Below are 27,436 nucleotides of genomic sequence, written 5' to 3'. Positions count from 1 at the left end.
CCGTTAAATATTAGACAGGCGCCATCTCTGTTATCTTTTTGGCACCTATTAAAGACCTTCCTCTTTCAACAAGCCTTTTAAGTTGAGACCTTATCCCAGTCTGCGTCTGTGTTGGAATTGCTTTTTAATATGTTTTTAATCTTTTTTTAAAACAATATGTATTTAACCTATTTTTAAAGATATCTTGAAAGCTTTTAAAAAAATGTTTTTAAAGATGTTTTGTTTTAATGTATTTTAAAGTCTGTTTTTATGATGTTTCAAAGTGTTTTTAGTGCTTTTGTTTCCGCCCTGGGCTCCTGCTAGGAGGAAGGGCGGGATATAAATCAAATAATAAATTAATAAATAAGTAAGTAAGTAAGTAAGTCAAGTCCCAATGAGATACTTTCCCCATTTAGATCCAACAATGGGAATATGAAGAGAAGTAATCAGTAGTTCTTGAACAGCTGCAGTAATTGGTACAGAGAGAGGTTCCATATGAATCACTCACTTGGTTATTAAGCAGTCAGATGCATCTTTGTTTCAATACCCAACATTTCTTTCTCTCCTCAAAAGCATCTTTATGATAAATAAATATACCATTAGGAGCCCTGCCCCATATTTTAGAGTACAAGATTTCCTGGGTGTTGTGCTTTATGAACAAGCTTCTGTCCTCCCCTTCCCCTTGATATTCTGTGAAGTTTGCTGTCTTAACCTGAACCACACCCATACCTAGCAAAATGAAAGAATCCATTTCTACATTATATGGCGTATTTTTAAGATCAACAGCACAACACACAGGACTGGTGGTAATAAATCAAGCCTTGGAATGGCAAGAAAACTCTTTTATTACCACACACTAGGTGGGGAAAAAAGAATAATGCAAGATCACCACAGTACGGTTTCTGGAAAAGAGCTGATTTATTTTCTCACCATTTTTAAAAAACACAAGTGCAAAAGGGAATCTAACAAGTCAATGAGAATACATTTGCCCAGGCTGAATACTGCAAATCTAGAGCATAGTCTTTTAATGACTTGTCACATTGTCAGAGGTACTAATGAAGGCAGGAGACCTTTTTTGTCAGAGGGGAATTTAGGACAAAGGACTATTTCCAAGCATTGCTACTTGTTGAGAGTTCTCAGCCAAACCTGTTTGGCACTTGAGATCATTCCTCAGTAAGGGGAAATCCATTGTGCAGTTTGCAGAACTGAAAGGAAGATTGTGGAGACCTTGAAGACTAAAGAAGCATGTAGCAGCAAGCAGGGAATCTATAGAAGAGCAGTTTTATTGATGGGTAGTCTGAAGTGCATGAGCTTAGGGAAGAAGTCATCTGACCATATAAGGTTTGGAACCAGACTATGGGAGACAATTTGTGTGTGCGTGTATGAGTGAGGGGCTTGCTGCAAGATATTGAAAATATCCCCTTGACACTCCATCAAGCTGATCTCTGCTCCAAATAACCTGGAATCAGCTGTCAACTGCGGACTTGTGCAAACTCTTTCTGTAGCCAAAGAGAATTCTGATAGAAACGGGGATCTCCCAAATGAACAGCCGTCCTCTTATAGAAATAGTAGTATAGCACAGCCACTGCAACCAACCAGAAACACATCAGAGCCAATAAGATTCTCATCTGTACATACTTTATTGCTTCTACCATGTTCAAGGAAACTTCACCACTGTCCCTAGGGGAAGGAGTAGAGTTTCAGCTTCTGGGATGGGACCAATGCACCATGCAAACAAAGCATTTCCATGCTCCTAGCTGAACTTCCCCCATCCCATCTGCTTCCTGGGGGAAAACACAAACTCAGCCAGCCTAATTGATAATTTCTTTAGTTTTGCACAGGACTCATGGTACGGAGGAGAAAATAAAACAGTGTCTTACCCAATCTCTGGAAAACAAAGAGGGTCTGCAGCCCATCTGTCCACACAAAGTAGTTGGAATTTTTCCAGCGAAGGTTCTGTAGGAAAGAAAAATGTTGAGGGCAGGAAATAGACTGTTCCTCCTGTAACTACACAAACCTACATCAGCAATCCTTCCAGAATTTTTTCAGTGCCCCATCGTACCAGACTCCTTCAGAAACAAGTCTCCCATTTCCCTACTTCCAATATTTATTTATATAGTTGGGAAGCAGCTCCATTCCTGTATTTTAGGAAAGTTCGGTGATTGGTACAATCTTGAATAAGTAATTTAGAAAACAAATGCAACAATCCAGGAAAAAATTAAGTGTGATTAATCCCCAATTATTTCAGGGGGCTTAAGGGCACATAACTATATTGTTTTATGGCCAGATGCTTTGGTCCAAACTTCTGGTGTTGGATAATGGAAGGAAGCAGTGTTTCAAAACAAGAAAATATTAAGATTGCAATTCTACAAACACTTATCTGAGAGTAAATCCCACTGAACTCAACATTTATTTTCGAGTAAATTATACATAAGATTGCATTCTAGATTTTGACACCTGAACATTGTTGCATTTTTAGTACTACTGTAACATTTTGTCTTATGCAACAGTTTCATTTATTTTATACACCAGTTCCCATACTGGACATTGCTTAGCAACCCAACACTAGGTTCTTTGATCTTTGAAAGCTCAGAGATTTGCAGAAGAAACATCAGAGCTAAAATTGGCATCACATTCCCTAAGTAGTCACTCTTGCAAATATTCACCCTTCAGATTTCACAAGAATGGATTCCCTCCTAGGTAGTGACACAGGAGGCAATGATAGTGTGGTGCAAGGGAAAAGAATGTTCTTTCCTTAATTTGATACAAGGGGCTAATTTGGATCCACCCATATGCTGCCTTAATACTCCTTCCCACCTTTCAGTTTCAGACTCCTACTTGCAGGTCTTCATTCCCTGCAGTTTAAGATTTGAAGAGCTCCCTCTCTCTGTTTTTCTGGTAGTATTCCCAATTTAAATAGCTGGAATACAGGAAAGTTGATGCCACTTTGTAATTTACTTGATCAGCTGGAGATAATCTAATTTTTAAAGTGATTTTTAAAAATGGGACAGGAGGAAATAATGGGAGACAGGGCATTTTGCCTATCTAATTTTGACTGAGGGTTGTACGGAAATGAACAAATCAATCCTACATTAATTTTGCTAAGGTGTTCGTGAAAAAAAAGAATGGATGAACTGATACTAGGAAGGAACCTGAGCTAGGGTTCATGAAGACACACACAGTTTTAGTAGTATGCCTGCTGTGGGAACACACCACACTTGAGTCAGAAATACTATCTTTTCTCCCCAGATAAACCCATTCTTTTTTTAGAAGCTGCTGTTTATAGTACTTACTGGCTAGGTACAAGCAAGATCAATAATCCACGTACCAACCTCCTCTCTAATGCAGTTTTTCAGAGTTTAAAAAAATCACTGTAATTGTAGGTGGGGCAGAGAACATCTATAGCACTGTGAAAAAAATATTCAAAAGACAGACAGCTACCTGCAGCATGAAAGGAGATGTAAAACAAATACTGAATCAGTGTTCAATTTCCTGGCTACTACATCTGTCTAACAATACATTATGAAAGTGGAGGAAAGTTATGCTCCAGCTGTGGAAGAAAAACAACAACACTAAAGCTCGTAATCCGTATGTGCATTTGTATATATTCTTACAAAGGCTGAGAATTGGGAGAGAAAAATCTGGCACCTAACCAGGATCTACTGATCAGGAAATCTGCTAGAAACCTGACTGAGGTGGGGGAGGAGGAAGCCCTCTATAATATATGATTCATGGCCATGTACCCACTCTGCAACATGTAACTGGAAAAAGCAGAAAAATGGAACACAGTACGGACAAAAACCCAACTAGTAAGTAAAGCTGGTCCACCAGCATGAGGAAATGGATTCCTGAAGAGAAAGGGATACTCCACGCCATACTACCTAAAAATAAGAGTGATATGAGCTAATTGTCAACATCTCTGGGCCCCTTAAACAATTCAATGCCTTCCCAGCTAGCATAAAAGCTAGTACTGTATCCTTACAATCCAAGAATGTGCCTGCCATCATATTTACTTTAGCATTATGAATTCCCATGGAAGCACCAATCTCCAAGGTTTTCAGAAGCAACTGGATAAGCTGTGTCAACCAAGAGGGGCTGTGGTAGCCCACTGATTGGTATACCGCCTTCCTACATTCCATTCAAGAAAGTTTCCACAGATAAAATAAAAATCAAATATTGATCCACATTAAAATTAAACATAATATTTTACATAATCCTTAAGATTAAATGAGACACATTAACTCAAAAACTGTCAACCAGGTGGAAAAAAGATGCACTGCTCATTCCACCTGAGAGGTCCTAAAACTCATGTTCCCAGTGAGAACAGGCTTCTCCAATTCTTTCTAAGGGTTAAGCATCCAGATACCACATGGGATGGATGTGAAAACTAGGAGCAGCTCAGGGAGCACAGAAAGGTTAATTGGATCAGCAGATTTATACAGAACACCCAGACCTATTCTAGCTCCTAGCAACAGATAATAGAAAATCCTCTTAAATCCTCCTGCTTCACCAAGCAAGGTTTAGGAAAGCAGCAGAACCAGCTTCCGAGTAAGCCCCTGAATATGCGATGAGAAGATAGTGGATTTTGATCTCTGCTCAGCCATTCACCAATTATATCACATTTGTTTCTGCTTAACTACATCATACACCATCATTCTGCCAGTGTTTTCAAGGCAGTTTTAACATTTTAAAATAATGGCATAAAATAGAGAGTATAAAAAAGTAGAGGAATGAAAAGGAAAATAAACATATTCAATTATTTGAGAGGGAAATGAGGAAAGGTCGAAAGCTACCTATCATTAGGATCTGTAAAACATTTGTTCCTCTAAAGGGAGCCAAAAGTTCCCATAGGCTGATGATGGGAGGTACAACTGTTTCGACTGTACATGAGAAGGTGGTTGCCTTCATAGCAATGAATTCATACCAGTGTAAGCACTACTTTGGAATTTAAACATTCAGTTCCAAGAAGCCAATGGAGCTGCCGCACAAACCTTTGTGACTTATGATTCTTTGGCAATATAGCCAGTTATCACTGATCAACAGATGTGTTCATGTAGTGACTTGCTTCAGTAAACAAAGCTTAGAGTGATCTTGATTCACTTTTTATAGTTGTAAATGAGATCAGTTAAATGGATATCAGCAGATACTTAAGGATCTAGATTTTTGCCCATTTACACCATAAATCATAGCATCTGTTGTCATTTTAAAAAGAATCACATATATCACTGTCTACTGTGACAACAACAAAAAACTTGAGCTCTTACAATGCATGGGGAGTGTCAAATGGAAAATAAAGTTTCATCAGCTAAAAGCTCAGAGACTCCAGGGGAGGTAACAAGTGGGGTACCGCAGGGTTCAGTCCTGGGCCCACTGTTCTTCAACAGTTTTATTAATGACTTGGATGAGGAGGTACAGCAAATGCTTATCAGGTTTGCAGATGATACAAAATTGGGAGGGACAGCTAATAACCTGGAAGACAGAAACAATATTCAAAGTGATCTTGATAGGCTGGAGCATTGGGCTGAAAACAGGGGTAAGTGCAAAGTTCTACACCTAGAAAGAAGAAACCAAATGCAGTTATAGAATGGGGGATACCTGGCTCAGCAATACTACATGTGAGAAAGATCTAGGGATTACTGTTCATCACAAGCTGAATATGAGCCAACAGTGCGATGTGGCTGCAAAAAAAGGCAAATGCTATTTTAGGCTGCATTAACATAAGTATAGTTTCCCAATTGCATGAAGTACTAGCACCCCTCTATTCGGCACTGAATAGGCCTCATCTTGAGTACTGTGTCCAGTTCTGGACACTGCATTTTAAGGAGGAGACAGACAAACTGGAACAGGTTCAGAGGAGGCAATTTATTGATAAGTCACTTTTCAGCTAAGTAAGAAAGGGACTTACAAAAATAACACAAAATATACTTATTATTACTACTTTTCGGCAGCCTCAGGTGGAAAGTTAGGTTCTTCTATTCATCCCACCTTGCTCAGCATTTCTTCCATTTACCATACTGCTTTTTTGTTTAGTGAAAAAAAAAACCCTCCACACCTCACATTAAACAAAACTACACAATGATTAACGGAAAATAAAGCATGTTTCAATGTGGGTTTGCCTATTTCCTTCTATATTCAGAATTTGGGCACCCTTGATAACCAATATAAACAGCCCTACTTACAAGACAACATAATCCTCTCCTGCCTTACCATGACCCAGATGTGGAAGGATATGCTCAAAGCAAGGTATGCTGCTGACAGGACAATGGTTCCTTTAAGTTTCTGGAACAGAAGATTAACCAGGCCAGCCTGGAAGACGAAGGTATTGAAGAACATGAGGAAGATGATGATGACATTGAAGAGGATGGCAATATCCTGAATGCTGTAAGACAGGCAGGCAGGCATTTTAGTGAGATTGATGGACACCTTACACATTCTGCAAAACAAGGGTGGGAAACCTGTGGTCCTCCAAATGTTGCTGGACTCCACTTCCCCAGCACAGCCCATGGTCTGGGATGATAGGAGTTGCAGTTCAGCAACGTCTGGAGGGCCACAGGTTTCCCCACCGCTGCAATAAAAAAATGGCCACCTGCTACTTGGTGAGGAGAGAATACATGAAGATAGCTGCAGAAGTCTCCAATAAATGGGAGGCTATGAAGGAGGATGTGATGTTCCTATATTAATGTATATATGGTAAGTGTTGTTGTTTTAGAAGATACATGGTAAGTGGAGTGAAAGAGGGGGAGTGAATGGGCAGTAGAATGCGAGATGATTGGCTGAGTGTTTACAATGGCTGAATGTATAAAAGGAAGAGTGAGAGTGGAATAGGGGGGAGAAGAGAAAGAGTGGATTGCTTGGTGGGGTTTGAGAGAGTTGTTTGCCAGGAGAGAGTGAAGAAGGAGGGGGGTGGAGTTCAGATTAGTATTGAGTAAAACCATATGCTTATGTGCCTTAAGAAGAAATCTTGTTAATCTTGTTAGCTTTGTTATCTTTAATAAATACTTAATTTGGTTTACCAAAGGCCTGATCCTTGGCTGGAGTTTCACAGACCAGAAGGGAGGGTAAGGTAATGACCAAGGCTGAAGGGGAACTGTAACAAATGGTGGCAGCGGTGAAGAGAATAAAAATACCAGTATTCAGAGTCTCTGGGAATACTAGTATTGGGACGTTACTGGTGGTTGCCTAGCAGGGGGATCTGTTGAGATCTGTGCTAGAGCGGATAGGTAAACCATAAGAGAGTGCGGTCCGGACTGGTGGAGTCCCTGGTGGTGCCTAGAGACAGGCAGTAACCACGAGCAGGTAGGAACCTGACAGGGAGAGCCAGGGAAGGACGCATCACAGAGGACAGGTAGCTATGGAAGGGACAGAAATGCTCTCTCTTGAATGTTGGAATCCCTTGCAGACACCGCCTGCAGATTTCCAAATCTGTCTCTACAGCCATATCTTTTGAAAACAAGCAGATAATCTCAAGATTTTATATCAGCTACCAATCTCTGTGTGGTAGATAATCTGTGCAGAAATTGTAGAAGAGCAACTGCCTTGTTGGATGCGTTGGGGAGTTCCCAGGAATAAAGACCTAGTTATGTAGACAATTGTAATTGTTATAGCACAGTGGAGAGGAGAGCCTGGCTGGGAGTCCAGAGTCTGTGAGGTCAAATCCCTGCTCATGTCTCCTGGGTGTCAAGGGCCAGCTAAAGATCACCCCCACAGTGAGTGGCTCAGGGGTTATGTGCCCTGACACCTGTGCAGCCGTGGGCAAGCTGCATAGTCCCAAGAAGCCCAGTTGCCCCCCAGCTGGCAGATGCGGACAAGAAAGGGGCTGGCTTGTGCAGCTGTGGCAAGCTGAGCAGGCCCTAGCCAGCTGAAGAGGACTAGCCTCAGAGGGAGGCAATGGTAAACCTCCTCTGAATACTATTTACCACGAACACCCTATTCATAGGGTCGCCATAAGTCGGGATCGACTTGAAGGCAGTCCATTTCCATTTTCCATATATAGACTGACCAAGTTGGTTATCCTTCTCTCTGCATGTTAGCAGGGGCCATTAAATCATCAAATAAGTTATCCTTCTTGTATGACAACAAGCTTCAAATTATCTGCTGTCTACCTCCATTTTCCCCTTGCTACCCGCTTATTTGTATAATCTGGGTAACACACCAGCGTAGATCTTTATGTAATGGCTACTAAGCTAATAGCTAATAATACCCACTGAGGATAGAATATATAGTACCATCCTCTTCAATACATCATTCAATACAGCACAGTCTGTTAAGTACTGACATTTCAGTAGCAGAGGAAGAACAATTCTTTTCTTGACATCTTTCTTTCTACATTGTTCCATGTCATTCATCAACTCTTCTTTCAGTTTTCTTGAATGGGAGTGTCCCAAGATTAGAAACAAACAGTGCATTCCTACACATGTTTACTCAAAAAAAGTTTCACTGTGTTCAGTGGGGGTTAAGAGTGCAATTTAAAGCTGCAATACTCAACATACTTACAAAGGATCAAGTCCCATTGTACATCGAATGACTTAGGCTGCAATTTTATATATACTTACCTGAGAGAAAGCCTCACTGAAAACTGGGATTTACTTCTGAGCAGGCATTATATAGAGAGAATTGTACTGCTACTCCTGAGAAAACATACTAATAACATCATCTCTATTTCAAATCATTTATTCAGTACTACTCTACAGTTCTGTTCAAGGACTTGACGAGTAACCTGGTATTTGATCCCGACAACTTGCTTTAAGAGCTGGAGGTCTAGCTCTTAGCACTTTTAAGTACCTTTTCAGGGACAGAAGCATACGCATTCTAAAAATAAAAAGACAGTGACAAGCATGTGCTGTTCTGCCATACTCACATAAAGAGCACAAGCTGGATAACAGGGGCCATGCGCAGCAGCTCAGAGAAGGAGTTGACAAAGAGGTCATAGGAGAGCAGTAAGAACTGCAAGGAGAGCACCAGGCTATAGTTGCTGGTCTGGAGCATCTTCCTTGCCTAGAGTTGCAGGACCTCAGTGTCTGCATCCCAGATGACACTGCCAGCTCGTGCTCACACCACACAGCAATGAAAGGTTTTTCCTCCAGTGCAATCACTCATAGCTCCTTAACGCTGAGACCTCAAACCTGCAGAAACAACATGTGTTGAGGGAAGGATAAAGATAACAACTCTTGTAATAATAGTGAAGAACAGGCACATCATAACAAATTATTCACCGTCAACTGCATCACAAATGCGGGGCATTTCACACACACCTGCAGTCAGAAATAAAACCAATTACTATCTTGTAGCTGGACAGCAAAGATAACCAGTCAGAAAAAAACCAATCAGAATCCCTTTATATAAATGAGACTGGATCCATTGTTAACTATTACTGTCTAACATTGTTTTACTTTTTTCCAGTGCACAAAATACTTTATTCTTCTTGTCTCTCCTGATTTTTCTCCTATTTCTACACAGCAAAAAGCAAACCACAGGGAGAGAATGAGGAAGGCCAAGGCTGAGTGGTCACTGACACCTATGGGTTGGAAACGAACTATTCTAGGCCACGGTTGACCAAATGTCACGAACCTTGTTGTAAATGAACAAGGCTTTGATCAGGGTCTATAATGCCACGGCAACCGCTCCCTTTCCTTGGCCTCTAATATACTCCCACCCAGCCTTTCCCAACCGGTGTGCCTCCAAATGTTGTTGGACCACATTTCCCATCTTTCTTGACCATTGGCAATGCTGGCTGAGGCTGATGGGAGTTGTGGTCCAACAACATCTGGAGCCACACTGGTTGGGAAAGGGTACCTCTCATTCCCCACGCTAAGTAAGCCGAGCAGTAGATCAAGGCTACAATCCAATACATGTCTACTCAGAAGTAAGCTCCATTGGGTTCAATGGAATTTACTCCCAGGTAGGTGTATATTGCATTGCAGCCCAAGACATTTATTTGGCCACTACACCACGACAAAGCAAGAAGAAGGCCAGTTACTGCTCCACCCCTCTCTACACCCCACACTCACCTCCAGCCGCCATCGTCCGTTCCCATGGAGACGGCGCAACCGTTCGGGGCATCGTAGGAAAGAGCAGAACCGGAAGTTCCTGTACGTGTGGTCGTGATCGCAGGCTTGTAATGACAGAGCGGAGTGAGCCGTCTCGTTGTCTGAATTGGGAATTTCCGGCTTGCTGCTAGAAGCCATTTTTAAAATCTTCCTCGGGGCGGAAGTGAAAGCAGCCTATAGAAGAGAAACCCGGAATTTTACAGTAGTTTTGACTGGGTGCCAGTGTTTAATGCTTATACTGTAATTTTTAAACATTTTAAACATAGCCCTGTTAATGCGATCACACTCCATTATCTCTATGTCTCAGGTGGGACGTGTGGCTTAGAAAGTAACTTATGGCAGCCCTACAATGTAGTCTACTGTTAATATTATAGGTCAGAAGTAGGATTAAGGTTTGCATTTGCGATAAATAAAATTATCATACAAAACAACCCTCAGGTTGCAGCAAGACAGTTAAATTGTCCCTCATGCCACCCTCATCATTTTTACTCCACTTATTGAGAGCAGCCACGTTAAACTTTTAAAATAAAAGCATGAACTCCTCTCTTTGTTGCTACCTTTTGCTTTGTATGGGAACACCTGCTTCCCAGCCACAGCTACGGTAAAATACTGGATTTTTCCAGTGATTTCTACGGGCAGCTCAAACCCCGTCTTTAGACAACTATCGCTGTCACTCTATTTTTCAGTCTCTATCATGGATAGATAAATCATGCCTTTTTTTTCTTTTTTCTGTCTCTTTATTTTGTTGCTGATCTGACTTGTCAGCTTCCCCTCTCTATGATGGATTATTCTTGGTTGCCAAGAAAAACCCTCCTCCTTCCTCCCGTTGCCTTCAGCGCACTGAATCGGAACTTCCCGCCGCTACGAGCTGCATCCCGTCACTTGATGAAATCAACTCGTGTTTATTGGCTCAACAAAGACGGCTGTGACAATTTTTAGATGCAGACTGTCGGACTAGTCGGCTGTAAAAGCAGACCATCGGGACCACAGTTTAGTTGAAAATTAGTTTTATTTATTTCATAGGTAGAGGTATCAGCCATACAGTGTGAAATTCTGCAGAACGGTGTCAATAGATTTAGGAGCGCCTAACACTGCTGCCAATCTACAACAATAACTTATTAGCGCGGAAAAGTGAGAGGTAGTCGTTAGAACAGATTACCAGGCTGAGAAAGCTCCTCCTTTGCATTAAACTTTAACTGATGCTACTGCGGAGTCAAAAGTTGGGCAGTTACGCCTTTCCTATAAATCCACCTGCACACCTGCAAAACATCTATGATTACCAGCTCAGTTTGGCAGCCAGCTCTGAGGCGCGCAAGTCTCTCGCGTCTTTGACGCAAGAGAAGAAAATAATGACGGACGTATGAGGGCACCTAGGTATATTTTAACAGCAGAAGCAAAAGAAGCGGCTGAAGAGTTTTCAAATCGGCTGAATGAGAACTGATCCATCTCGTCTCTCCCCAACGACGAACATAATATACAGGTCTCGCCGAGAAAACGACATTTCCCAGAGACCCGTCGTGGCGTTGGTTGGGCTGGGCCATAAACTGCAAATAGACTCGGAGGGTCCTAAGCGCCTCGTGTCATGCGTGGAGACAACAGCGCTGAAGGGTCGCTAGAACTTTCGAACTACTTTTCCCGGCGCTCCCCGCGGCTCAGGCGGAAGCAAGGTGGGAGAAGTTGTTTGCATATTCTCGGTTCTGTGGCTGCGTGGTCACAATGGGGTGTGAGATCAAATAGTCCATTTTCTGTCCAACTACTCTTGTGGTCGTTAATAGGTGCTTCCCTGGAAGAGATGATCCTGCTGTCTATTCTGCTCTAGAAAGCGTGACTTTCTCGTTGCTACTGTCGTCTTCCTTCTTACTTATTTTAATGGCCCAGCGAGTGGGGTGTAGTTGGAAGGAGACCCTGCAACGCCTGAAACTCCCTGAGGATTGCTGTGGGCTCTGCTTTGCTGGCAGAGCTTGGAAAAGTTCCTCTTTTGAACTACAACTCCCATCAGCCCAATGCAGTGGCCATGCTGGCTGGGGCTGATGGGAGTTGTAGTTCAAAAAAGTAACTTTTCCAAGCTCTGCTAGAAACTCTAAATCTAATGGATATTTTGTGTATTATCTGAATAGGGCAGAGATGGGGGGGGTTGTTGGACTCCAGCTCCCATCAGTCTCAGCCCCAATTCTCTGTGGTAAGGAATAATAGGAGTTGTAGTCCAGCAGTATCTGGAGAGCCACAGGTTCCCAGTCAGGCCGTTGTATCGTCAGTTGCTCACGAGGGCTGATGTCGCAGCAAACCAATTTCTCTTAAATGCCAGCAGCTCTTTTCTTGAAATAGGACACTGAACGACGTAGGACTTTGTGCTTTATTGTTCACTTTACAAGGCTGAAGTTGGTTCCTCGTTCAGCAGCACGCATGAGCGAGCAGCTTGAATAAGGAACTGAAATTTGAAAACCTGCACCTTGCAACAAGTTTCCATTTCCCCATCTGCACCTTGCAACGAGTTTCCGCTTCCCCATTTCCTCGCTACCCACTATCATCTAAGGTTTGTGCCTTGACTGTCGTAATGTCCACGGAACAGATTGACAACGAAGTCAAAGCTAAAAGGGAGAGTAGCTTGCCATAGGCCAAATCTGTTCACAAGGCAATGCCAGAAACACTTTATTGTATATCTCTACCAGGAAGTGCTTATTGCTTAAAGGTCTCTGTCTCCTTGGAAGCAAAAGAAGGCAGAAAACAGTAGCCAGCTGCTACTGCGATTCTCAAAAGGGGCTATTTTGCATGGTACTACACAGATGTTTACTAGTTCTTGTAACCGTGGCCATTTTCTGCTCTTCCCTAATTTGACTCGCTGGTACTTGGCAGTTAAGCTATGAGGCTCTTGTGGTCTGTAAATAATAAGGCTAATAATAAAAATAAATGGCTCCACACAAAAACGTTAACTAGTCAAAGCAAGTTAGCAAAACCATATTTTACGGTAATTATGCATTAGAAGCGTGACAAGCATTTCCAAAGTTGTTTGTAGTGTCATTATTTTATATCTCTCACACACTTGTCCTTGAAGTTTAGACTTTGTACTTTGAGAATGAAGATTTCAATTCTGCTCTTTTTGGACTTTTTGGAATTTTTGGAAAGGTTGCAGCATTTGGGGCTTTTTATTTTAGAGAAAAGGTGGGTCAGAGGAGACATGATAGAAGTGTATAAAATTATGCATGGCATTGAGAAAGTGGATAGAGAAAAGTTCTTCTCCCTCTCTCATAATACAAGAACTCGTGGACATTCAAAGAAGCTGAATGTTGGAAGATTCAGGACAGACAAAAGGAAGTACTTCTTTACTCAGTGCATAGTTAAACTATGGAATTTGCTCCCACAAGATGCAGTAATGGCCACCAGCTTGGACGGCTTTAAAAGAAGATTAGACAAATTCATGGAGGACAGGGCTATCAATGGCTACTAGCCGTGATGGCTGTGCTGTGCCACCCTAGTCAGAGGCAGCATGCTTCTGAAAACCAGTTGCCGGAAGCCTCAGGAGGGGAGAGTGTTCTTGCACTCGGGTCCTGCTTGCGGGCTTCCCCCAGGCACCTGGTTGGCCACTGTGAGAACAGGATGCTGGACTAGATGGGCCACTGGCCTGATCCAGCAGGCTCTTCTTATGTTCTTATGTTCTTATGACTTCTGGTTTTATCACTGCTTAAAGTGGTGTGGAAGAGCCAGTGTGGTGTGGAAGAGCCAGTGTGGTGTGGAAGAGCCAGTGTGGTGTAGTGGTTAAGGTGTAGGATTACGACCTGGGAAACCAGGGTTTGAATCCCCACGTAGCCATGAATCTCACTGGGTGACTTTGGGCCAGTCACTGCCTCTTAGCCTCATGAAAATCCTATTCATAGGGTCTCCATAAGTCAGAATCGACTTGAAGGCAGTACATTTACATTTAAAGGTGTGTGTGTGTATATATATATATAATATATGTGGATAAGACCGTTTTGAAAGCTACAAACAGAACTTCACTCAAGCTTGCTCTGGATCCCTATAAGGATTTCGTTAATCACCTAAATATATATATATATATGTGAACGTAATTGTGATTAACAAAACAGGTTTTTCTTGTATTAACAAAACGTTTCAGCTTCCGCCTTCATCAGCTGCTAACATACAAATGCTGTTACCGAGGTGGCAGTTACAGAGCTTTGAGGATGGAATGCTCAGAGGGGCTTCACTTGCAGAAGCTAAGTAGTGGTGGTACTGTCCTCCAGGTTCAGGCCATGTGGTGCCAATGTGTCCAGAGAATAAATCCAAAAGTTCTCCCTTTTAGTCAGTGCTGCTGGATCTGTTGGCATCTCTATCGCTGTTACAGAAAAGTCCAACAGGCTGTGACCCTCGATGTTAAAATGCTTTGCAACTGGTTGCTCCACTTTTTTTGTCAAGATTGCCGACTTGTGGTTCCTGAAGCGTGTGCATCACAATTACGTTCATATATGGAAATATATATATGTATATGGAAATGGACTGCCTTCAATTCGATTCTGACTTATGGCAACCCTATGAATAGGGTTTGCATGGTAAGCAGGAGAGGCAGTGACTGGCCCGAGGTGCTCTCTCTCGGTCTCTCAACTGCCTTGGGAGCCTTCTTTTAGGGCTGAAAGCCATCATAAAAATGTTCTTAATAAATAAACACGATAGCTGGATTTTGCTCAAATGCAACACTTTTCTTACATCCAGAAACCTAAATAGTTTTATGCCCCAAATATCTGTAATCTGGGGATCCACCTACCAACTTCTATGTTCTGTTGCATCATTTGGGAATTACCCACTTAAACAGTATGTTCTGAGATGAGGGGAGGAAGACTGAGTTTGTGAAATCCCTGTAATTTTTAAAAAATGAAATTTAAAATAGTTTAAAATATCAGCATTTGTTTCTGGAATTGGAAATGCAATAACAAACCAATTCTGTGCATGGTGGACACACGGTGAATTCCAGGGCAGAGTGGCTTTTGTAGCTCAAAGCCAGTAGTTCACAATGATCCCTTTTAAAGGAGGGACCTCCCTGCTAAGCTGTTTGATTCCAGCATAAAGGAGAACAAGAGGCTGCAAAACCTTCTTAAGTCCAAGAGCAGAATATTAAGTGATTGCTGTGGTGTGTTTGTGTGTAATGCTGTTTACATTTGCCTGGTGCATGGATATGAAAGACTGGGAGGGTGTAAGGATCATAGAAATGTTAATCTGCTTGACTAAACCTTAAAACCTTTGGCTAGCCTTTTTTATATTTGGCTTCAAAATTCGGTGCTGGCTCCAGGACTTGAACAGCCCTTAGGAACGGGATCATCATAACCTGGGAGAGGCAAGGTGTGTAAAATGGTTCTCTCATTTTATCTGTGACCTTCTTTAGTACTCTGTGCAAAAATAAAAACCAACTTTTGTGAATTGCCAACCTTGCTACCTCTAGAGCTGGCCCTGAGGAAATTAGTCCTATATGATTTGTGGTTTCTTGCATCCTAGATGCAACTGACAAGAGGCAACTGAATCTGGCAGCAGAGCCTTCTATAAATCTTTCTGGGCTATGCCTCCACAAAAATTACACAAGACACAACTGCTAAGTGGCTTTTATTTATTTATTATTTGATTTATATCCCGCCCTATCTCCCAGCAGGAGTCTATGGCAGCCAACAAAAGCACTAACACCACTTTAAAACATCATAAAAACAAACTTCAAAATACAGTATATTAAAACATCTTCAAAAACATTTTAAAAAAAGCTTTAAAAACTTCTTTAAAAAATGGTTGTAAAACATATATATATATTTTAAAGGTTTAAAAACATATTAAAAGCAGTTCCAACACAGACGCAGACTGGGATAAGGTCTCAAAAGGGTTGTTGAAAGAGGAAGTTCTTCAGTAGGCACTGAAAAGATAACAGAGATGGTGCCTGTCTAATGTTTAAGGGGAGGGAATTCCAAAGGGTAGGTGCCACTACTTTAAAGGTCTGCTTCCTATGTTGTGTAGAACGGACCTCCTGATAAGATGGTATCTGCAGGAGGCCCTCACCTGCAGAACACAGTGATCAACTGGGTATACAGTATAAGGGATAAGACGGTCTTTCAGGTATCCTGGTCCAAAGCTGTATAGGGCTTTGTACATCAAAACTAGAACCTTGAACTTAGCTTTCACGTCTCCATAAAAACATTTCATCTTGGTGAAGGGAGGGGGGATATATATTTTAACATTTGCAAATTTTATAGCTCTCCAGTTCCTGGAAAGGTGCTGTAGGATTCATCTTGTGGGTTGGACAAAACAACTCTGCAATCTTGACAGCCAGCCATAAGAATGGACAGTCTGGCTGCATTTAGATAAGAGACTTCTAAACAAAACAAGATTCTCATTCTCTTGACTTCCAGCCCACCTTTGATCTGTTCAACAGTGATGTTTCAGTCCTTGCTATGGTCTTTTAATACATACACTGTAATCTACTCATTTCTGGCTTGAAAGCAAAAGTTGGGATGAATTTATGACTGTTGCCTCCCTATAGGAAGCAGTGGTTGCAGGTGCAGGGCTGCTGGGTAGTCTGAACCTTGCTATGAGGACAGTTTATAAAGTAATTTGAAAACTAATGTGGAGCTATCAGTTTTCTTATTCAGTTGGCTACAATGACCTTCATTTTGGGTTGGAACATAGCTATGGCTCTTAGACTGCCTCCTACCGGATCCAGATTGATCTAACATCTCTTTAGGCGCGCCAGTGTCACTTACATAAATGCTGGCCTTGGATCAGAGAAGAGCCTTGAAAATCGGAATGGCAGACTTGTAGGTGTTGGCCTGTGGACTCTGCTGCCTGTCTAGATTTAATTAAACTGAAGTTGCACCCTGCCAGATCATATGACCAATTTCATTGTAGTTTCGGGTTCTTAATAGACAGCAGGGCTGTTTTGCTTCCCTGGGAATTGTCTTTAGCAATGTAGTTAGGCTCGTGGTGTTTCTGTGTGACTTGACTTTGGGATACCAATTACAGGACAATATTGACTGTCCAAAGGAAGCTGTTGAGCCTCTTCCTCCTTTTAGCAGAAAAAGGCTGCAGACTGTAGAAGACTCTGCTAACACTAGGAAGACATAGTCTGTGACGTGTGTGTGGCCACCACACTGGACATGTAGTTGGCAGCTGTTGATCTGGGCGTTTGAGAGTACAGTAACTCCAGTTAGAATATGAATTGCTTCAATCAGCCTGGGGGAAATGATACATCTTACTTCCTCCTCTCTGCTGTGTTTTCTTTGGTAAAGCACTTGAGAGCAACTCCTCTGACCTAGCCTTGGGACTCCTCCCTGCTTTGGGTTGCAAAACCATAAATCTGATGGCAGAGCAGCTCACAGTTGAAAGCAGAACTGGACAGAGAGGGCTGAAAAGCCAGTAAAAACCTTGCAGCAGGTGCAGAGACGGTACAGGTGCTAGCAGCTAGTGAGATAGTTATTACAGCTAGGTGGTGTCTTGTCTTCTCAGGTGTGCTCCCTGCGAACTGCAAGATGGCTGGGGTCCCCTTTTTGCCATTTTCAATCCTACTGGGAATACTGGGGATCCTGTGTGTGGGGCTCACAGTATACTGGAGCCAACACTGGCTTGGCGGCTTTGCCTGGGATGGCTCTTCTCAGATGTTTAACTGGCACCCAGTCCTTATGGTGACAGGCATGTTGGTCTTGTATGGCGCAGGTAAGTGGGGGAAAGTTCCAATTCCTTCCTGATTTCCCTTTCCTCCTCCAGTACTAGAACCTGGGAGGGAGTAACTTGGTGGGTTCTTTTGGGGGGAGGGAGTGCCTGAGCCATGTTGGCTCTGATAACCTTTCTCCCTCCCTCCCTTCCCTGCAGCTGCACTGGTGTATCGCGTGCCTCTCTCTTGGGAAGGGCCCAAGCTCCCATGGAAGCTGCTGCATGCAGCACTTACCTTGGCAGTGTTCATCTTAGTGGTCCTGGGACTGGTGGCTGTCTTTGAGTTTCACAACAAGCAGGAGATCGCCAACATGTACTCGCTTCACAGCTGGCTAGGGCTAAGTGCTGTGCTGTTCTTTTCCTGCCAGGTGGGTAAGAACCTTAGAAGCCGTAGCATGGTGGTAGAGCAGAGGATTGGCATGCACAGGTCCCCAGGTTCAGTCCCTGGCACTTTTTGATAGCACTGGGGCGGGGGGAAGAGTCCCTGTTTGTAACCCTAGTTTTGCTGCTGCCAGGCACGGTAGACCAGGGGGAGACAGATTTCAGACTTTATGGATCTAGTTTGTGTTTTTTTCTGCTGGAACCCCAAGATCTACCAATCAGAGCCAGGTGCAAAGGAAATACTTGCAAGTGAACTTGACAAAACCTCCTAGTGCATTTTGAACCTAGGAATGTATTTTCAGTACCAGATCTAAACTGAGCTCGCAGTCCTTTCATATACAAGTCAGCTGTCGGTCAGCTTTCTTCATTTCAGCAACCTAATTTACATGGGGAAAGTTGTTTTGCAATTATTATTAACTGGGAGTCAAAACTCCTTGCCAATCTACTGCCAATCGCCCAGAGATCTATTGGCAGAGCCAGGTCAACCTTCTGTCCACTTCTGGGTTAGACAATACTGAGCTAGATGGATCAATGGCCTAGCTTCCTGCGTTCCTAAGAATAGCTAATTGGATCAAACATGTAGTCTTGATTGATCAACTTTTTCTCCAGCAGTGGCCAGACAGATGCTTCTAAGCTTTCTCTGAAGCAAGGCAAGATGGTGATATCCCTCCTCTGCTTGTCCTCGGAGCATATTTCTGGCCACCAGAGTGATGCTATCTCACTTTGCCTGAACCTGGATAGGGCTGGCTCTAAACATGTTGCTGCCAGAGGCAAAATACAAGATGGTGACCATCCCCCATTCTTTATACAGACAGTGGTAGTTGAATCTTACTTCGGTAGTGGCAACTGGATCATACACAGTACACCTGAGAGCAGCAGGTTAATTTAGGAGCTGTAGGCAAACCCTGTGGCATGCATAGCTCTGATTTCTAACAGGGGGAAATGACTAGGGGGCTCAACAGAAGGCAACTGGGAGGGTGCCAGTGCTGCCTCCCAGCATGTACTGCCTGGAGGCAATCGTGTCACTCAGCCTAATGACAGGGCCAGACCTGAACATGGAGATTATTTATTAATTAAACTTATACCCCACCCTTCCTCCTGAAGGAGCCCAGGGCGGCAAACAAAACAACTGAACAAAAAATAATAATCTAAAAACAGCTGCAGATCAAAACATTCAAAAAACAATAACAAATACAAACGTTCTTCTCTTCAGTGATATCCATCTTCTATGATGAGCTTCCGCCGGGCCTTGAAGACCTGGCTCTTCAGGCAGGCTTTTGGGGTGGGTTAGGTTTTTACTGTTACGGTTTTAAATTTTAACGTTTTAATGTATTGGTTTTTTTTATCTTGTATGTTGCCCAGAGTGGCTGGACAACCAGCCAGATGGGCAACTAATAAATTTAATAAATAAATAAATAAATAAATAAAAATTGCCAGGAACAGTCTCCTTCATCCAGCAAATGCCTGGGTAAACAGGGATGTTTTTAAGTTCCTCCTGAAAATCAATAATGAGGGAGACAGACGCACCTCACCAGAGAGGGCATTCCACAAACAGGGAGCCACCACTGAAAAGGCCCTGTCACGGGTCAATGCCAGCTGGGCAGCTGCCAGTAGTGGCACCACCAACAAGGCCTCACCTGCTGATGCTTTCCTGCTACTGGGTAATTTATCATCTATAGGTCTAAACTCCTTGCATTCATCTTAACGCTCTTAAAAGCCAAATTATTTTGATGGGTTCTCATAGTATCTTGTGGGTACCATCAATTACACATTGTGTAGGAGATATGCTGTTGTCTTAAACCGGCCACCTGGCAGTTCTTGTATTTTGAGAGAGTGGATAATTTGTTTTAGCCATCCTTTTTATAAATATACTAGGTTTCTTGTCCCTCGGATATTCTCCCCCCACATAAACCCCCTCACCATGCACACATGTGGTATTAAAGCCTGTTTCAAACCATTCATTTTATTTAAAAATGTTCTCTGCCAAAAACCAACACAATATATATTTTAAAAATAAAATTAAAATGATGATTAGTGGCTTTCCTCGCCTCCCAATCTCTAGTAGTTGCTTTGAGATTTTACATCATAAGTATAGGAAATAAAAGAAATGCTCCTACAAATCTGGTTTCTGCATTACTAGTGCAGGTCTGCAGATCAATTATATGAATCATTTTAAGAAGCCTTGATCCCAGTGCAGATACTATGTTGGGCCCCTCCTCCACCATTGGTTTCTGAGAAGATTTCAAATTCTTGTCTCTCCTATCCAGTGGATAATGGGTTTTGCATCTTTCCTGCTGCCTTGGGCCCCCATCTGGCTCCGAGCCTTCTACAAGCCCATCCATGTCTTCTTTGGCACCGCCATCCTTCCTTTAGTTGTAGCTGCCTGCATCTCAGGCATCAATGAGAAGCTATTCTTCAGATTGTGAGTATCAAAATGAGGACGGCTTGATAGTGGGAGGAGGAAGTAACGAATGCTAAAAAGACAACTGGGAAAATTGTTACAGATGTAACTTATATTAGAGAGTAAGGATGGGAAAGAAATTCAATTCAGTTCACGTTTAAAGCAGAATGTATCAAATTTGCACTTTCCAAAACAATATGAGAACCGAAACACAGCCGTCCGTCAAAAGCCACACTTATCTGAATTTTGTAATGCAGTTCTCCAACCAACCAAGATTTACAAAAATGTATATATTAGGGGGAAATGTGTAGAACAATAATTGTAGGAGTGAAAATAACATACAAAAATGGCATTATATGATGAGAAATTGCTTGCAAAAATGTGTACATCAGTCAAAACTGCATACAAAAAAATGTTTATTAGGAGAAATTTGCCCTAATGTGCTGAAGAATTTTCATGAGGTTTGTTTTTTTTTAAAAATTGTCAAATTGCTGCAGAAATGTGGAAAACTGAATTTAAGATTGGAAAAATTAGAAACTGACAGATTTATTTATTTATTAGATTTATATCCCCCCCTTTCTCCCAGTAGGAGCCCAGGGCCTTCCATCCCTATTGGAGAGAGTTGGTGGTCTCAACTGGGATACAAATAATGGGTGGAAAATTGAGGCACTGGAGGGAAAATGCAAGCGGCTTATCAAGTTCAGTTTTTTAAAAAAGAATAGGAAGAAACTGCTCACCTTGGTCCAGATAGGTGCCGGTTGTTATAATTTTGAAAACAATAATAGAATTTAGACCAGGAATGGGGAACCTGTAGTCTAACAACATCTGGAGCACCACAGGCTCCACATCCTTGTTTTTAGAGGTATAGAAGGGAAATGTCTCCAAAAGACACTAAGGAAGAGGTTAGCCATAGGTATGCCCCTGAGAATGCCCTCTCTGTGATTCTGCCTGGCACATCCTCAATGTGTAGAACTACTTACTGCCACTGTGGTTTTAGTATCGGCAGCAGACAGGCATGTGAAGCTAACATCTGGTGATAGCTGAATTGGTAGTCCTAGTGGAGTATTCTGTGTACTCCAGCCTTGAGTCCAAATGTAACACTTGGATGTCCAGGACAATGAAAGGGCTGGTAAATCAAGCTTCATATGGTGAAGGAGAGGATTGTGTGGCTGAAAAGTACTTGTTGGTATTATCCAGGTGTTGCCTCATTTATGGATCTCTACAGAGCTGTGTGAGGTGCTACTGGATTTTCATCAAGAAGATTTGCTTTTTGTCTGTTCTCTTAGAAAAAGTCCAGCAACACCATACTCCAAGCTTCCTGCAGAGGCTTGGTTTGCCAACATTCTGGGCATGCTGATCCTGGTCTTTGGGCTCTTGATTTTGTGGTCCCTTGCCACACCTGCATGGAAGCGTCCAGAAGTGAATTCACAAGATACCAGAGAGGTTAAGACATTATTATTGTTATTATTATTATTGTGTGCCTTTCAATATTTATTTATTTATTTTATTATGTTTATATCCTGCCTTTCCCCCCAAGAGCTCAAGGTAGTGCACATCACTCTTCCCCTTCCAATTATCCTTACAACAGCCCTGTGAAGTAGGTTAGGCTGAGAGGGTCCGGCCAAGGTCACCCAGTGAGCTTCACAGCTGAGTGGGCATTTGAACCCGGGTCTCCTTGGTCCTGGTTCAGCACTCTAACCGCTACCCCACACTGGTGCAAACCCCCACAAGAAGTATTATAGTTTGTAGTTCATGTCTGGTGAGTTTGAATGGGTAGTGTGCACTAGCTTGGGCAAAGGAGCGGGGAGGAGAGTTTATTTTAAAAGTGAAACTTCTTCAATAATTTTTGGGTTGGGAATACTGGATTCAGTTCTGTACACACACAGTTTAAAGTGGATTCTATGTATCCCGTGTGTGCATGTTTTTCACATTGTCCACATGACATTATCCTCACCCAAGTGGCAGCCCACACTCCTCCTACCCAAGTAATCTGGATTGCCCTGATCTGCAGATAACACAGTAAAAAAAAGCAATCTAAAACTGCATGTTCTCCAACTGTGTATATATCAGAAAAAGGTATATCTCAAAATAAAAATATTGGCTGTGCAGCGTGCACACAGATAAACAGATACCTGTGCCCATGCTCACAATGGACCTCAGGTTTCTAGATCTCAGGAGGGGTGGGGAAGTACTAATTGAGGGGAGGGGACAACAGCACACAGAACAAATACATCACATCAGGCCCACCCACTAGTATGGATGGGAAACATTGAGAGAGAATTCAACCACAATGCTCATGTGTAAATAAATGTGCACAAAAGAGCATATGGAAAAATCAGATCATGTGTGCATGGACACTATTGTGTACATAACCTTCATTCATGCTTACTTGGGGTTACTCTGTCTATGTGCACATTTGTGAACCTTCATCATACATGAATACATTTAGTTTTTTAGTTTAGTTTTGTTGATTTTTTCCATCCATGCTAATGGGCAGTGCTTGATGGATATATTCAGTACTTCCCCACCTACCATATGCTTTGGAAACCTGAGGTTCACTGTGAGCATGTGTGCAGGTATTTGTTTCACTGTGCTTGTGCACCTTTAAAAAATTTTATTTTATTTTTGAAATACAAGTTTTCCAGTATGCCAGATTTGCACAAAAGAGCAATTAAAAAAAAAGTGTGTTGTTCCAAGCCAGGCTTTGGACTTGTTTGCATGAAAGGTTGCTGCTTCCTTCCCTCCCCTTTTCCTTTCCCCTCTCCTATAATTCTGAGGACAAATTTTATGTTTAATTACAGCTGTTTTGTGCAAAAGCAGTTCTGTGCAAAAGAACAGGTTTTAAAATCAAAATGCAGTGAGTGTGCGCTCAGCAACAACCAATGGAAAAGGGCAGGCTGCTTCCTTTCCTTTGGGCTAATGGAAAGTTTGAAACAAAATGGAAGTAGTAGGGGGAGTGGCCAGGCCCAGCACCAGCAGACAACCAGATTGGGCACTGGCTGAGGGCCCTTGGTGCTCTGAGGGACCCCTGCTGTAGCTGGACAGGTGTAGCTCCAGCTCCATGATCTGCACTAACATCAGGTTGGGGAGTGTCAGCCATTGAAGCAGATGGTATCCAGTGGAGGAGGCTAATTGAGTACACTGGCACCTTTGAGAGCTAGAAGATGAAGTAAAACTGCTCTAGGTACGTAAGGACAGGAAAATGTGAATGTCCTTTTTGAGCCTTCACAACTAAAGGCAGCTTGAGCTGCACAGCATTTATGCTCTAAGCCTCCTTCTGCAGGTTGTAAAAGTTTCTGGCTGCTACTGTGGATGGACACTAAACAAGGAATGAACTGAGCAACGGGGTGAATTCTTGAAATTTATTTATATGTTAATGCTAGCTAAATGTGTGGGAATATTGGTATAGAAGTCATTCATTACTGGATCTTCAAGCCAGATGAAGATCAGGCACATTCCTTGTGGATTACTAACTGGTGTGACAGATTCCCAGCAGTTCTCTCTCCTCTTCTTTCCTCATCCCCTCTGTGAATTTATATTGCAAGAGCATTTGTTTTGAAGAAACAGACAGTTAATGGAAAACTATGACCCAAGTGTAAAGGAGAATAATGGGACATGGCGTTCAACCCTGGCAAAAGGAGCAACAATACTGGAGATCTTGTTATGAGGCTACAGAAAAGACAAGTTCTAGATACTTGCTCTGCATTTTCCCTGCAAGAGAACCAGACTGTACCTCATAGGTCATAGGCAATATGTTCTGTGAGGGTTTGACATCCAGGGAGAAATATTAACATCTGTGGCAGAGAGATAGTAAACTTAGGGGAACCCAGCTTTATTGTTTCCTTCTGTTGTTCTTTCTCTACAGCCCTTGCTACAGGAAGACAAATGAAGGGTTATGAAGCACTTGTGTGAGCTTCCAGGAGAGATTATTATCCAGACCTGTGTGATGGTCAATTCTCAGCTGAGATCTGCAGCCCTGCTCACAGCTGTCTTGAATGTGAGAGCTGCAACTTGAACTGTGGCAACAAACTTCCTTGCCTGTTCTGGGTACTTGACAGCTTCCTTTTCCTGCCTTGCTCTTGATATTGTTGGGCTGCTAGAAATCCAGGTACCTCCGAACAATTTATTTCTTAGTTGAATTTCCTACTGTGCCATGATAACAAGTTCCCAGATTTTTGTGTACTTCTAGGGCTCATTAGAAATGTAAATTATCAGCAAAAATAAATGATTCCTTCTAACTTTTTTAGCGTTGGGTTTACAGCTAGCTACTTCCACACTAGGTGTTGTTGCAGCGGCTTATTGCTAGCGTGTGCCAGCCCTGTGCCCAATAAGAATAGAATCAGCCGAAAGATATCCACACACACAGACCGTTACTTGTTAAGAGTCTTTACTGACAGGAGTTCTCTCACAGATACAGACACGAATACTTTCCTAGCTCTTCTAACACCTCACACCCCCACACCTTGTAGTTTCTCTTTCAAGGCTTTATAGATGTTCTGTTTCATGCCAGCTGCAGTCTCTGACCTTGAGCTGCTGCACAGTGTTAACCCATAACACGTCTTCTCATTTCTGTCTTTCTGGAAAACCAGACACATAGACTTCTCAGCAGCCTACAGCTCCCACCTTTTCCATAAAGACATGAGTACATACATTTCATTGCTTTTCCACAATTACAGTTAGTTTATACAGTTATAGCAATCTTTATTTAACACGTGGTTTAACACATTCGAGGTACAGTGTTTCACCATCATCCATTACTTTGCACCTGTTTGTTTCTTGGCTTGTTACTGTGCCAATCTGAAACCTTTCAGGTGGTTTACCCAGATTCGCTCTTTCAGAGCGTCTTAATGTTACCTGAGGCTCTGTTTCCTCTTTGCCTCTCTCATCCTCACTAGCAAGAGGTCGTTCCTCTTCCTCTTGTTTTATCCCTTGTTCTGGTTTATGTTCTGTGGTTGCATCATGCTCATGTGAATTGCCTAGTTCCACATACTCCATGTTATCCCACTCCTGTTCCTGGACTTTAATGCTCCTGCTTAGCACCACCCTTCTCTGATTTGGTATCCAGACACGATAGTAAGCATTTTGAAACCCCAGTACATTCCCTTTCTGTGCTCTGGGAGCTAACTTCCCATGTCGTTTTCCTTTGGGAACGTGCACCCAGCACTTTGCTCCAAATCTAACAATATGTTGCAGTCTTGGTTTCTTTCCCTTGAGTTTCTCATATGGTGTCATTTGAATAGCCTTATGATACAGCCTATTTTGAATGTACGTGGCATATAATATACACTCTTCCCAAAACGCATTTGGTAACTCAGAGTCCCTTAACATGGCTCTAATTGCATCCTGAAGGGTTCTATTTTTTCTCTCCGCTAATCCATTCTGAAACGGAGAAAATGGGGCAGTGAAATTCTGTTCTATTCCTTTCTTTGACAAATACTGCTCTAGCGATTTACCAGTGAACTCTCCCCCTTGGTCAGAGCGTATTCTTTGGATTGTTACACCGTGTTGTACCTCAATCCTTTTCACAAACTGTTTCAGTTTCCCCTCTGCTTCGTCTTTTGCATGTAACAAATATACGGTACAAAACCTGGTATAGTCATCTACAATCACCAGAAAATACTTGGCACCACCTTGTGAACTTTGAAATGGTCCTGCTAAGTCAATATGAATCATTTGATATGGTGCATTTGTGCTACTCTCTGCCTCTTTACATATAGGAGCAACTGTGGCTTTGGTTTGATTACATACTTCACATTGCACATACTGGTTACACTCTTTTAGTGTCACATCAACACTATTACTGGGTGTTTTCATGATCGTACCAAAACCAGCGTGACCTAGTTTTCTATGCCATAGATGAATACATTGGTCATGAGGCTTCTTGTTTGCACACATAGTAGCACATCCTGTGGGTTTGAATTGTATGTAAAACAGTTAATTCCGCAGATTCCCCTTCATACAGAGTTTGTCCCCTTTCTTTATCTCACATGTCCCTTGTCTAAACGTGACAACATATCCCATTGCATTCAGTTTCTTAACAGACATGATATTGCATTCTAAGCTTGGTACAAACAATACATCAGTCATTATGGTGTTCAATTCACTTAACTTTACAGTTCCCCTCCCCAATACCTGTCTGTGCGTGCCATCCGCAAGCACAACATCCTCTTTCATGGGAAGTGTAGTTGTGAACAAAGTTATGTCCTTCACCATACTATGGGTAGCGCCTGAGTCTACAACCCATACAGTATTGTCTCTGTCTTTGCTGCTTTTAGGTTTGCAGTTGTCAGCACTCACCAGCTGCACACACGACGGCTTCCTGCCTCGTCCTTTTCGCTTCGCTTCACAGTCTCTTTGTAGATGATTTGTAGCACCACAGAAGTAACAGGCTTTCAGTCCAAACGATCTTGCTTCTGTGTCTTTGAAGTTTGGCTTTCTGCATTCTCTTTTCTCAGTTCTCTCTCTTCCTTCGGCTTCCTTGTGTCTGTCCGACTCCTGGAGCAGCTTGCCCGAGATGTACTCAACTGTCAGACCCTCATCTGGCATAGCTTCCAGCGAGCTCACGATCGGATCCCAAGACGAATTCAGTGAAGAGAGGATGATGTACACTTGCTGCAACTGTGTGTGTTCCACATTCCTTTCTTGCAGCTCTGCAAACAGCTTCTTTATTTCCAACAAATGAGCAGACATTGTCCCGTCCTCAGCCAGATTCATCTGATAGAGTCTTCGAGCTAAGTGAATTTTGCTGCTGGCTGTCTTTCTCACATGTACTTCGTTTAACGCAGTCCATATAAGCCTCACCATCGGCTTATCTTGTATAAACAGCAACTGAGAATCATCAACCACCAAGATGATTAACGCCTTCGCTTTCTTGTCCATTTGAATCCACGGAGCCGGTTGCGGATCTGCTGGTGGGTCGGTCACAATTACCTGCCATAAATCTTCCTTGGTAAGG

The 27,436-nt window shown here is 42.5% G+C and overlaps 2 protein-coding genes across 8 annotated transcripts; one reads left to right on the top strand and one right to left on the bottom strand.

Annotated features, from left to right (window-relative positions):
* Positions 1–878: 878 nt before the first annotated feature.
* Positions 879–11,507, bottom strand: TMEM138 (transmembrane protein 138). Of its 4 annotated transcripts, none has more exons than XM_061609801.1 (6): positions 10,583–10,630; positions 9,987–10,199; positions 8,837–9,101; positions 6,187–6,358; positions 1,860–1,935; positions 879–1,564 (listed from the first exon to the last, which is right to left on the bottom strand). In XM_061609801.1, exons 3-6 carry the CDS (start codon positions 8,962–8,964, stop codon positions 1,452–1,454), a joined length of 489 nt encoding a protein of 162 aa, XP_061465785.1. In that variant the 5' UTR covers positions 8,965–9,101; positions 9,987–10,199; positions 10,583–10,630; the 3' UTR covers positions 879–1,451. The 4 variants fall into 4 exon arrangements, with proteins under 4 accessions (XP_061465785.1, XP_061465787.1, XP_061465786.1 ...); XM_061609804.1 differs by lacking the exon at positions 879–1,564 and adding an exon at positions 1,581–1,659 and having other exon boundaries at positions 10,583–11,507; XM_061609803.1 differs by lacking the exons at positions 9,987–10,199; positions 10,583–10,630 and adding an exon at positions 9,547–9,601.
* Positions 10,855–24,719, top strand: LOC133376885 (lysosomal membrane ascorbate-dependent ferrireductase CYB561A3). Of its 4 annotated transcripts, none has more exons than XM_061609792.1 (7): positions 10,855–11,399; positions 11,506–11,692; positions 17,496–17,702; positions 17,859–18,067; positions 20,348–20,502; positions 21,768–21,924; positions 24,347–24,719. In XM_061609792.1, the coding sequence occupies exons 2-7, from the start codon at positions 11,608–11,610 to the stop codon at positions 24,368–24,370; spliced, it is 837 nt and encodes a 278-aa protein (XP_061465776.1). In that variant the 5' UTR covers positions 10,855–11,399; positions 11,506–11,607; the 3' UTR covers positions 24,371–24,719. The 4 variants fall into 4 exon arrangements, with proteins under 4 accessions (XP_061465776.1, XP_061465777.1, XP_061465779.1 ...); XM_061609793.1 differs by lacking the exon at positions 10,855–11,399 and adding an exon at positions 15,263–15,353 and having other exon boundaries at positions 11,605–11,692; XM_061609795.1 differs by lacking the exon at positions 10,855–11,399 and adding an exon at positions 15,304–15,353 and having other exon boundaries at positions 11,626–11,692.
* Positions 24,720–27,436: the final 2,717 nt, after the last annotated feature.

This window comes from Rhineura floridana, chromosome 2, assembly GCF_030035675.1.
Source record: "Rhineura floridana isolate rRhiFlo1 chromosome 2, rRhiFlo1.hap2, whole genome shotgun sequence".
Taxonomy (NCBI): domain Eukaryota; kingdom Metazoa; phylum Chordata; class Lepidosauria; order Squamata; family Rhineuridae; genus Rhineura; species Rhineura floridana.
The sequence above is the reverse complement of the archived record's forward strand: the minus strand, read 5'-3'. Positions and strand labels throughout refer to the sequence as shown.

Bases quoted from the DNA above. Each gene is read 5' to 3' on its own strand.
- TMEM138 (XM_061609801.1), bottom strand. From the start codon at position 8,964: ATGCTCCAGACCAGCAACTATAGCCTGGTGCTCTCCTTGCAGTTCTTA. The intron at 6,359-8,836 runs GTGAGTATGGCA...CCTGTCTTACAG, and splicing joins ATCCAGCTTGTGCTCTTTAT to CATTCAGGATATTGCCATCC. The intron at 1,936-6,186 runs GTAAGGCAGGAG...TCTTTCCTACAG, and splicing joins CCTTCCACATCTGGGTCATG to AACCTTCGCTGGAAAAATTC.
- LOC133376885 (XM_061609792.1), top strand. From the start codon at position 11,608: ATGCGTGGAGACAACAGCGCTGAAGGGTCGCTAGAACTTTCGAACTAC. The intron at 17,703-17,858 runs GTAAGTGGGGGA...CCTTCCCTGCAG, and splicing joins GTTGGTCTTGTATGGCGCAG to CTGCACTGGTGTATCGCGTG. The intron at 21,925-24,346 runs GTTAAGACATTA...CTTTCTCTACAG, and splicing joins ATTCACAAGATACCAGAGAG to CCCTTGCTACAGGAAGACAA.